Source organism: Haemorhous mexicanus, chromosome 6 (genome assembly GCF_027477595.1).
Source record: "Haemorhous mexicanus isolate bHaeMex1 chromosome 6, bHaeMex1.pri, whole genome shotgun sequence".
In the NCBI taxonomy this organism is placed as follows: domain Eukaryota; kingdom Metazoa; phylum Chordata; class Aves; order Passeriformes; family Fringillidae; genus Haemorhous; species Haemorhous mexicanus.
The window spans coordinates 36,109,808-36,121,885 of record NC_082346.1 but is presented as its reverse complement, the minus strand read 5'-3'; the positions used below and the strand labels follow the sequence as shown (position 1 = coordinate 36,121,885).

General features: G+C 38.0%; 1 protein-coding gene across 6 annotated transcripts in view; it reads left to right on the top strand.

The window, feature by feature from the left end:
• STXBP6 (syntaxin binding protein 6) overlaps nucleotides 1-11,637 on the top strand; it is a 94,580-nt gene extending 82,943 nt beyond the window's left edge. For 5 of the 6 annotated variants that reach the window (XM_059849834.1, XM_059849830.1, XM_059849831.1 and 2 more), the window contains 2 exons: nucleotides 7,227-7,384; nucleotides 8,548-11,637. In XM_059849834.1, coding sequence (XP_059705817.1) covers nucleotides 7,227-7,384; nucleotides 8,548-8,571 — 182 coding nt within the window. In that variant the 3' untranslated portion in view covers nucleotides 8,572-11,637. Of the gene's footprint in view, nucleotides 1-7,226; nucleotides 7,385-8,547 lie in introns of those variants that run through there. The other variant, XM_059849836.1, reaches the window with a different exon arrangement.
• Nucleotides 11,638-12,078: the final 441 nt, after the last annotated feature.

Sequence of the window (12,078 nt, the reverse complement as noted above, 5' to 3'; positions counted from 1 at the left end):
TTTTTTCTTTATAGAATGACATCAATGTCAGTAAAAATTGACATGGGAGTTGTCCCATTTCCAGTTATTTTACCTATAAGCTGATCAAAATCAGCAAAGTTTGCAAGTTTTTTCAGTGTTCACAGCTCTCACAGCTCTCACTTGTGACCCCAGGGAAGCAGCATTTAAGATGAATATTTAAATTTGTCAGCTCATTCACAAACAGAAGCTTGCCATGGTGCATAGCTGGTCTTTGTTTTAATTACACATTCTGCTTCTTGGCTGTAATATGAGATCCTGCTGAATTCCAGAACTTTTCCAGAGTAAGCCTCTTTAACACAGAACTGTCATAATGGGTAAATGTCACTGCACAGTAAGATTTTTGGACATTGTTGACTTTATACTCCCCAAGAAAATTACCCTTTCTAGAGAACAAATCAGACTTTCTCGCATCAGGGTTTTCAAAGTTATTACATACAAAGTTTTTTCACATTTGGATCTTCACAGGTGGAGTTTTTCCCATTATCTTCCCTCTGGAGATCAGAGGTCCCTTATTGGGCTAGAAGCCCAATCCCCTCATTTAATATTAATCGTCATGATGGAATGTATTTTAATACTGATTTTAATTTGTTGGGATATATCTATAAGAAGATTTTTGCTTGAAAATAATAAATTTGCTGAAAATGCAGTAAAAGAAACAGCATGATCCACATACCTTGCCCCCACCCCAAGATTAACAACATTTCAACCAGAGTAATGATCAGAGACAAATTCCTATAATAGAATGATGCAAAGATAATGCTAAAGTAATTTTTCAGATTCTACTGCTTGAAATTTGACTCTAATTAGTGAGCTGTTCAAAAGTATGAATAGTTTACATGATATCGTTGCTGTGGAGTACTGAATAAAAGAAAATCTCAAGAGAGCAGGAGGTATTTTAGTTATCAAGATACCGCATCAATGAAAAAAATCTTTTTTGTTTTACTCTGATGACCCCTATATCACTGCTTAACATAAAAAGACACGAGCATCAGAAATAAAACTTCTTTTTCTTATGACTGTAGCAGGAAAGCTTGTCCTGCTTAACTGCCAACAGCAGAAATTTTTCTAGTGCCTTGCAGAACCATAACAAGGGTTGGTTTTTTTGTAATACAGCTGTTTCTAGATCTAAGATTTTGCAAGCCACACTGAGAAATGAGAATACACTGTGTTTGCTAAGCAATAAAAATACTGAACTGTTGAACCCTTAAGGTTATTCAGGTAATTTATTTTGTCATGTTTTGGGGGGATTTTTTTGTTTGGTTTTTTTTTAAGACCTCATTTTCACAACTTACTTAATTAAATTTTATTTCCTATGGTCTGCAGAAGTCATTCTGTTCCTTTGCTGCTGTCACCTTTTTGTCAGCTAATTGTCTGCTGTGTTTCAGGCTGTGTTGATTTTCTTTCATTTCTGTGTTTCTGGTTTGCATATATTTAAATATGGGAGTTGAAACAGCAGAAATTATCCAGATATATTTGATATGTTGGAGATGATACTGTTTGAGCTAAAAGTAGGGCTGGTTCTTTTTTTAGAGAAGTTTATGGAAATAATTTAGTCAGGATACGTGCAAAGATACTCTTTGACTCAAGAAAACCCCAAAGCCACAAATGGTATTGTAGACTTGGAAAATATACTAGTTAAGTATCACTGTATATTTATGTTGCTCTAAAAATTTTATTGGAAACTTCTTCTGATTCTTGCATTTTTGTAATTTTCATAAATGTCCATTGATTTTTGTTAACATCTTCAGAAGTTTTCTTGAAACATAAACAGCATTCAGATCAGATCAGTGCAAGATGTAATTAGTCTTGTATTTTGTCTGTTACAGCAACATTGTGGTTTAGGAATGGTATTCCTCTCTCTAGTGCTCTAACCAAAACTGTGACAGCATTCACTTTCCCTCCCCCTCCAGCAGAAAGCACAAAAGGCAAAGATTAGGGGTTGAGTTAAGAAAAATTTACTGAAAACAACAATTAGAAAATGAACAGTAACAGCAAGAATACTAATTACAAATAATCAAAGCTAACTGCATTTATTTCCTTCTCAGAAGTAGGTAGTTGCTAAATGTTTTATTAATGCATGTCCAATTAAAATTGAATACTGGTGTTAGCAAATCAGTCACTGTAGAGTCTGATCACTAATCTAAAGATAAATCTCTGCATTGAGCTGAAATATATTTGATATGGCTAATAGAGAATGTGATGAACCTTTTATGAATGTGTGATAAAACAAATGATGCAATCTAAATAATGGTATCTCTAGAGACCAATTAGTTTCTTTGCCTGCTTGATTATGACAGTGTTCCTGTATCTTTCAGGTATTGGTTATGGTGGCTAAAAAAAGTATTTTTCATTGTGCACGATAAAAGTGCTAAAGCTGACTTCTTGGGGTGTAAGAGCCTTTTGATACAGCTTGAATTGTAGAATATCCTGAGTTGGAAGGGACCTACAAGGGTCATCAAAGTTTAGCTCCTGGCTCTGCACAGGACACCCCAGGAGTCACACCATGTGCCTGAGAGCATTGTCCAAATGCTGCTTGAGCTCTGTCTGGCTGGTGCTGTGACCACTGCCCAGGGAGCCTGCCCAACCACCCTCTGGGTAAAAAACCTTTTTCTAATATCCAAAATAAACTGAAGAAGTCAGTGCCTGCACCTCCTCCTCCCCTCAGGAGAAGTTGTAGAGTGCTGTGAGTTCTGCCCTCAGTCTCCTTCAGGGTGAACAAGACAGGTGACCTCAGCCACTCCTCGTATGGCTTCTCCTCTAGATCCTTCACCACCTTTGTAGTCTTTCTTTGGACACTCTCCAATAGCTTTACATCCTTTGAGTGTTGTGGTGCCAAAAACTGCACACAGGACTCGAGGTAAGCAGAGTGGGACAATCCCCTCCCTTGCTCGGCTGGTGGTGCTGTGCCTGATGCCCACCAGGACAGGGTTGGCCCTCCTGGCTGCCAGGGCACTGCTGACTCAAATTCAACTTGACATTGACCATGGCACTGCTCTCCAGCATCTTGTTCCTCAGTCTGTACATGAATCCGGGGTTGCTTCATCCCAAGTGCAGAATCCAGCACTTTCCTTTGTTGAATTTCATGGCTGGTGATTACATGGCCTTCTAGTTTGTCAAGGTCTTTCTGCAGGGCCTCTCTGCCGTGATGGGAGTCAACAACTCCTCCCAATTTAGTATTGTCTGAAAACTTAGTATACATCTGATTCTGCTTCCAAGTCCTTTTTGAAGATGTTGAAAATTGGGCCCTGCAGAACCCCACTAGTGACAGATCACCAGCCTGATGTCACCTGATTCACTGTAAACCTTTGCACCTGAGCCATGAGCCAGTTGCTCCTCCATCATATGATGTTTTTATCCAGCTGTGTGCTGGACATTTTTCTAGAAGGATACTGTGAAAGACAGTATGAGAAGCTTTACTGAAATCCTAAAGGAAGTCACTGCGGCACTCACCACACTGAAACTGACGTGGAGAACAGATGATCCAGTAGGAATCCATCAACATGGAAAACATCTCTCAGGATGTTTTGAATCAGAGTAGTTACCTCCTGAAGAACAGCTTAAAAGTTTTGCAAGTTGTAGATTATTTATTCATATGAATGATTTTCCAATATGTCCTATGCAAGTGTTGCTATTCCTGCAGTGATACTAATACAGGGATGAGGCATAGTCAGTCATACCAGCAACCACCTACACATGTTCTAGAAATACACTGATGAAATTCCATAGACTACTGACATGTGGGTTTCTGAGTTGCTCATAGATGAGAGCAGATTTTTTTTTTTATTGTTTTACTGACATTCCATTGGTAAGGATACTCCAGAAGTAGTTCTTAGGAACAGTCTCAGAATAGCAACTTCTCTGCAAGTCACTGCCCATGAGAAAATACAGCAGATCTTACCTGGAGAGAACACAATATTGTGTTAGCTAGAGGGAAAAACAGTTACTGTCACTGTGCCAAACTTTCAAGTTCATTCTTCTTTGCTGAAAATAATGTAGAGTAATAGATAGCAATCTTTGGCCACAAATCTACAAATAGTTTTAGGAGTATAGAAAATAAGGAATATTTTTAGGAGCATAGAAAATGAAAAATATTTTTGTTCTGTAGTTTCTTATTGGCATGACAAAAGGTCAGCAATGTGTTAAAGTCTGCTCCCCAGCACATTTTAAGACTTTGGAAGATGCTTAGTTTTATAAGTTTATCCATGTAACCTGCTTTTCTTGAACCCAGCAGAGGCTTTGTGATCTTGTAAAAAACAGATTTAATTCAGTGTTGGAAGCTTTTAAAACTCTTGTCCTAGAAAACTAACACTCTACAAGAGGCCAAAGCCATTAGATCACACCACCAAAAAAGGAAAACTATTTCCAGTGCGGTGTTGCTCAGTACGTGTGTTTATTTGAAAAGCTTCCTTAACAGAAGCCAAAATAATAATCTCCTTAAAAAAATTATGAACAAAATAGCAATTGACTGAAAAGTTTTAAAGTAAGAAAGTGTGCAGGATGTGAAGTTGTTTGGTTTTACAATCAAACTCCTCAGTTTCTGAAGGGAGATCACTTGCAAAGATTAATTTCTGTCTCTGCAAAGTTCCAGCTCACAGTATTGTTAGATATTAATCTCTTCAACAAGAGTGCCAGCAATTATATTCCTATTCTAAATGCAACAATAGGAAAAAAACCCAAACCTGTAGCAGTTCCACATCTACCTTTTTTTTTTTTTTAACTCCTGATGTGCAAAAAATAACAATATTGATATTTAGGAGGCCAGGAAGTTCTTTTACAGCTATTTCTCATATTGACTCATCAGCTGTGAGTCACTTTGTGTAGGTTCTTAAGTCTCTCCCTCACCTCCATAGTTTAATACTAGTTGAGTTTTAGCTTAAAACTGTAAGGCAGTTTTCTTTATGTCAGGAATTCCTGCACATGCAGCTTGTACTGTGCTTCACAGGCTACTCAGGGCAGCCTTTAGCTTCACTATTCATTGTTTGTTTGGCCTTTCTAAAGAAAGGATTATTATTTGAAACCTGAGTCTGAAAGGATTGTTTGTTCGTCTTTTTACTAATGAAACTGTATTCTAGTTTCAGCTGTGTTAATTTTTTTCGCAGTGGCTGGTACAGGGCAATATGATAGATTTGTGCTGAACATGGTGTCGTGGTTTGAAATGGTTTTTTTTTGGGATGGTGTGGTCACGCCAATCGGTGTCCAGATTTTAATATTGGCACCTGGTTTGTCCACTGAGGGCATGGATACGCCTCTGAGAACACAGGGGGTTAAAATCTGGACACCGATTGGCGTGACCACACCATCCCAAAAAAAACCATTTCCCCTCAAACCACGACACATGGGGTTGATAATATGGAGATATTTTTGTTATTGCTGAGCTGGGCTTGCACAGAACCAAGGCCTTTTCTGCTTTCATACTGGCCATGCTGGCATGGAAGTTGGGCCTGCATGGGAGGAGGTAGGGGGAGACACAGCTTGGACAACTGACCAAAGGGATATTCCAGATGATATGACATCACACTCATTACATAAAGTGAGAGGAAGAAGGAGGAAGGGGAGGAAGTTTGGGGTAATCACATTTGTTTTCATGAGGAACTGTTACTGTGTGATGGGTGCCTGCTCTCCTGGAGATGGCTGAACCCCTACCTGCCCATGGGAAGGAGTGAATTAATTCCTTGTTTTGGTTTACTTTAGTGCTTAGCTTTGGCTTTCTCTATTAAACTGTCTCTATCTCACCCCATCAGTTTTCTAATTTTTACCTTTCTAGTTCTCTCCCTGGTCCTGCTGGTGGGAGAGTGAGCAAGGGGCTGTATGGTGCTTGGTTGCTGGCTGGGGCTAAACTACAACAAACTAGTAGCAAAGTTGTCCTTTAAATTAATGTTTGGGTTTGATTTTTCAACCTGAGAATATTTTTGAAGTAAGTACACTTCCTCAGATAAATGATAAAAGTAGTGTGTTTGTCTGTTTTCACTTGTCTCTGTATGCTAGTAAGAACAACAGAGTTTAACAGCAGATTTGCTGTAGTGCTCACTTTTACTGTGTTGAATTTGTTTCATACCTTTACCAGAATAATTCATTTAAGAGCATTATATTTGGTTTTAATGCTGTGGAAAAAATGAGGACAGCCAGGACAACTAGGGGATCAAGCCCAACCAACATGGATTTATGAGAGGAAGGTGCTGCTTAACTCTGCTGACGTCCTTCTATGACAAAGTGACCTGTTCAGTAGATAAGGGGAAAGCTGTGGATGTTGTTTCTCTAGACTCAGTAAAGTGCTTGACACCATCTACCACAGCATTCTTCTAGATCAGCTGGCTGCTTGCAGCTTGGATGGGTGAACTCCTTGGTGGATAAAAATGTGGGTGGATGTCCAGGCCCAGAGAGTTGGGGTGAATTTACTGGTGTAAATCCAGTTGGTGACCCGTCGCTAGCAGTGTTCTCCAGGGCTCAGTCTTGGTGCCAGTTCTGTTTAACCTCTTTATTGATGATCTGGATGTGGGGATTGAGGGCACCCTCAGTAGATTTACAGGTGATACCAAGATGGGTGGGAGTGTTGATCTCTGGAGGGAAGGAAGGCTCTGCAGAGGGACCTGGACAGACTCAGTCGTTGGGCTGAGGACAGCAGCATGAGGTTCACTGCGGCCAAGTGCCAGGTCCTGCTCTTGGGTCGCAGCAATCCCAGGCAGTGTTACAGGCTGGGCAAGAGTGGCTGTCCAGCAGAAAGGGGCCTGGGGGTGCTGGTCAAGAGCAGGCTGAGTGTGAGCCAGCTCTGGGCCCGGGTGGCCAAGAAGGCCAGTGGCATCTTGGCTGTATCAGCAATCGTGTGGCCAGCAGGACCAGGGAAGTGACCATTGCTCTGCACTCAGCACTGGTGAGGCCACACCTCGAGTACCAAATTCGGTCTTGGGCCCCTCACTGAAAAAAGGACATTCAAGTACTGGAGTGTGTCCAGTGAAGGGCAGCAAGGCTCTGAGAGGTCTAGGGAACTTGTCTTTTGAGGAACAGCTGAGGGAGCTGGGCTTGTTTAGTCTCAAGGAGGCTCAGGGGAGATTTCATTGTTCTCTACAAACACCTTAAGAGAGATTATAGTGAAGTGAGGCCAGTCCAGATGGCAAACCAGCTCTAGAACATTATAAATTAGCTTAATTGTATTTATTTCAAAGCATATATATACTTGAGTACTCTAATGACTTCTTTTGGTGTTGCAGGGAACAGCATACTCCATTCAGCAGCAGACAGTGTGACAAGTGCAGTACAGAAGGCAAGTCAGGCCTTGAATGAGCGTGGGGAAAGGCTAGGTCGTGCGGAAGAAAAGACAGAGGAGCTGAAAAACAGTGCTCAGCAGTTTGCAGAAACTGCACATAAGGTAAGATTTCAATAGGATAAAGTCAGATATTTGGCTGTCAGAGTTTGTTGAATGAAAGTATGTATCTATACTTTGTTGTATAAAGGCTTGAACTTAGCTCAGGGTAGGTATCAAATCCTCTCTGTGACACCTTCTTCACCTTCTTTGCCTCTAAAAAATCCCTTCCATTTGTTGGTGACTGCACAGGATCTCAAAGTTATAAATTCTATAAAATAAAAACTTCTCAGAGCTTCCTGCAAAAGACACATTTAAAAAAAAATTCTGTTTGGGGAAGGAAGCAAGAGTGTTGGTTTAAATTCTTTTGTGCTTAAATGCAATTCTAGTATATCATTACAAATATTAATTTCTTTTAAAAGCGTATTTGTAACCATATCCTTGAGTATCAAAGGTTTATGTCAGTTTAGTTTGAGCCATTTATTGGTCATCATTTCACCATTAGCAAGTGAGTGAATTTTAACTGCTGCTACCAGTTCTGTTTTCTAGGTGATTTCCCAGACAGTTCACTCATCTCAGCTTTGTTAGCATGCTATTACCTACAGATAGCATTTTTTTATTAAACAGAACCTAACCCTAAGCTCTCTGCTTGGTTTGCAAAGTCCATTTCTCTGTGCATTTTATACAGGTTTTAACTTGCTTCATCTCTTTCTTCTCCCTCTCATTCCCAGTTAAGTGCATTTTTGAATTATTTGAAATGGAAATAATTGGTAATCACAGAGGTGGAAAGGCAATCAGTCCTTTATTTTTCATCATTTTGTAGTGGCAGAGCTCCTGAATAGGTGTCTTAAATTACTTGTCTGGAATTTCTGATTGTAGTTAATAATCAAAATCATTGGGTCAAAATTACTATTCTTCTGAGCATGTCTTTGTTTCTGGTGTCTTGCTCTAGCCTTCCTCACAGATAGCAAAATAATGGAACATTGGGAAACAGAGCTGGGAAAGCAGATAAATCCTGCCTCCTCAGCATGGCAGAGAGAGGCTTTGCCTGTGTGTCCCAGGAAGGGGAATGACTGTATATGTCTATGCAAAGAAGTTAATGGATTTCAGGCATCTTTTGAAGAATTTGTCTCACAAACTCTTCTTATCCAGACTAGCCACATTAGGTTGATACAGCTGTCATTCTCAGCAATATCTCTTTAATTAAATATTTTTCTTTCTTTTTTCAGCTTGCCATGAAGCACAAATGCTGAGATACTGCCCAAAGTTGAAATCTTCTCAAGAGAAGCTGAAAAGGCTACAATCAGCAACTTTTACAGGAGAGTCAGTCTTCTGTGTGCTTTTTCCTTCCCGTTCAGTGGAGATGCATTCTTTCAGTTTCTGTGCAGGAAAAAGTGTTGCGTTTCTACTTTTCTGACTTCCTTCTGTTCCTCTTTTTTAATATTGCTACACAGTCCTGCGGTACTTTCTACCTGTATTTCAGTTGTTACAGGAGTGAAAGCAGACATTGAAAAAGGACCAAATGACAAGCTGATCAGGATTAAAATAGTAATATTCTTGCCCAAAAAGAAAGATGGAACTGATCGTGGACATGTGTGTGGAAATAAAATCCAAAGAAGGGGTATAATTTTCTTTATTTAATGTAGCATCAGGAGAATGTGAATGAATGTTAGAATTAAACATCTGGGGTTGTAGCTATAGTGGAGGACAAACTGCTTTGTCCTGGGAAACAGAAAAAAATTTTCTTCTAATGTAGGAAGCGTTGCATGTGCACCAGCATTCAGAAGTGCATATCTGAATTTCATTCATATCAGCATTTTACATGTTCCTATTTTCACTTTCAGACTGATTATTTGAATAGTATGCTGAAACCTAGAGAATGTATGCTTGAGGTTTCAAAATAGAGGAAAAAAATAATTTTTACATCTATACGCACATAGCTGTGCCTCAAACACAATCTACAATTCAGCAATCTTGGTATAAAATAGCATTTCTTTCTACCTGTGATTGTGTTCCTAAAGGCCCCTGAAAATGAGAATGCAAAGGCCCGGGAAGATGAGAGTGCACTATTTTCAAGACATCTGTTTTTCATAAATTCTACAGTTTTTGGAACACTTCAGAAATGTGTCTGATTTTAATGACTTCTCTGTTAGCAAGTTGTCTGATTTTTTTTAATGTAGAGGCTTTCAGAAAAGCATGTCTTGGTACACTAGAATCAATTTCTAGTTTGAGTCTCAGCTTTCAATATGTTATCCCTGGAAGGATGACTCTACTTCATCTGTATTCATTATATGCAATATATGCACCGTATTTCTCTTACAAAAATAAGTAGGTTACCTTTTTCCTTCACAGCTGTTTCCTTAACATTTTTAAGATGATCTAATCTGCTACAAGAATGAAAAGGAAAAAAAAAAGGCGAAAAATATGTTGTTTTTTTTCTTTTTTAAGCCAGTAAACTAGAAGATAAATTCTTGCAGAAGGTACAGCCTTCATCTTCTGAAAATGCCTGCTCTTCATTTTTGCCCTCATCTTACCAGAGAAAAGCTGGCATTATGTGAATGTACTGTATTCATTGTAGAATATGATTTTTGAATTATTAATGACACAACAGTCTAAAATCCTCAGAGCAGTGCTTGTAAGAGAGATAAAAGCTACAGTAGTAATTGAGAATATTTTACTTACTGCAAGCTGAAATAACTGAAAATTTAATGGAAATGCCCATTTCGTAAAAATTTGCTCGCCTTTAGGAAAGTATTCTCATTTGAACTAAGGACACTGTCTAGTTAGCTGATTGCATTCAAACTTAACATCTGTTTTGGTTTGGCTTCTTTTTTTCTGTAATTTAAACAGTTTTGTATGAAGCTTATTATTTAATTTCACACTGGGAGTTGAGAGCATGGGTCATTTGTGTAGTACCAGAGGATCATTTAGCTCTATTTAGCACCAGCTCCTACACTTACCAAATCTAGCACCTACTGAAAGGGAATTTGGCCACTTCTGTTATAAATCAGAACAAGTTCATTGTTAACACAAGTTCTGAACACTCTGTTGAGCTATGTGTAAGTAATGCTTGCCCTGGGAATGTCTGAATGCTATTGTAATGACTGGGTATTTCTGCAGTTACCCAGGGAAAAAGTCTCTGTTTTTCAAACCAAAATTAAACTTCTGCTAGATACAAAATGTTAGGCTATTTTTTTTTTTTTAAGATGGATTATAGGTCAGTCAGGGAGAACATTTTTTACCACATAGCTATCTTCTTGTCATATTTTCCATTCTTTTAAAACTATATTCTTTTGCTAACCTCACAAGTCTTTCTCTTGAGAGAAGGAAGTAGATTCTGAGCTGCTGTCATCAAGCCAGTCCTCTACACTTGCAAATAGTTAGAAGAAATACCTAAAACCCAGGTCAGATAAACCTCAAAATAATTGTCTAAATTTAGATTAAAAGACATATTTTCAAGTGTTTACATCAATATCAGCTGGACAGGACATGATCATAATTGCACTGCTAAGTTCCAGACCTCTTGTGAGCTGAAGTGTACTAAAACATTGTTTTAGTCCCACCTGAGTTTTTCAGCATTTTGGCTTGTTCCTTATCTTCTAGTTAGGTGTATGGTTTTTATCATAACTCAGGACTTTAATCCAACCATCAAAAGCCATTTACTGAGGGAACTTTAGGTAACCTAAGTCTTCTGAATGAAGGAAAAATGGTTTGTCTGTTTACTTTTTTCTTTCTGTTCATTAAACTACAAGGTTTGGTAGTTTTTAGGAAGAAAAATCAAGGTGTATAAATGTTTATCCAAAGGTAAATCTTAGAGCATTGCTGTTTCCTTCTGGAACTTAGCTTGTAGTGTATAGAACCTAGTATTATTAGATAGTCATGTACATAACATATACTATGATTCAGGTTAATGTTTCATATGAAAGAATGTATTTGTAAATTGTAACAATATCATTAGTTTCTTTATCTTTTTAAAGTTCTGAACAGAATAAAACTAATGTATTGTTAGACTTGACTGCTGTACTGCAAACTGTCTTAAAAGGTTACTTTTGTGTCTAGCAAAAGTTGTGTATTATGTGAAATATTAGCAAAAATGTGTGCTCTTAAAACTGATCTTAAAGGTAGGTAGGTTTTGCCATGATTTGCCAGAATTGTAATACTTGCTGATATCTATTGTAACCAATTCCTTGGAAGTTCTCAAAGATGTAGAAATTATTTTGTGCCATTCTGGGGAGAGAAAAAAAAAAGTGGGACCTGCTCTCTTGACTCACTACTGGAAACCCTGATTTTTGTCATTAAATACTTTACTGTGATGAAAACTGTGTTTGGATTATTTGAGTTCTCTATTCGAAATATGAATTGTTCTTGAGTTAGGTTTTTATATTTCACTCTAGTAAAATTATATTAAATCTTAGCAAAACTGAATAAAAATTATTTTCTTCTATAGTGATAAAAATTTTCTCTAGAGTACTGTAATTAAAAGAGAAGTAGTGGAAACTAGGTTAAAGCATTTCCTGTCTAAGCAAATTCCAAAAAATAATTGCTATCGCTTGAAATTAGCGCCCTACCTAAAGGCTGTGTAGGTTAAAAAGAATCCTGGTAATTTACTTTGCATTCCTATGAAATGCTTATTCTCAAGTTGTTAATATCTTCTTTTGGCTATCTAATTTTATTGATTTTTTTTTTTTTAATCAAAGCACAAGCAATTTTAATTACCCTATAAGAATAAAGCTATAAAGGTAGAATTCTTCTACACACAG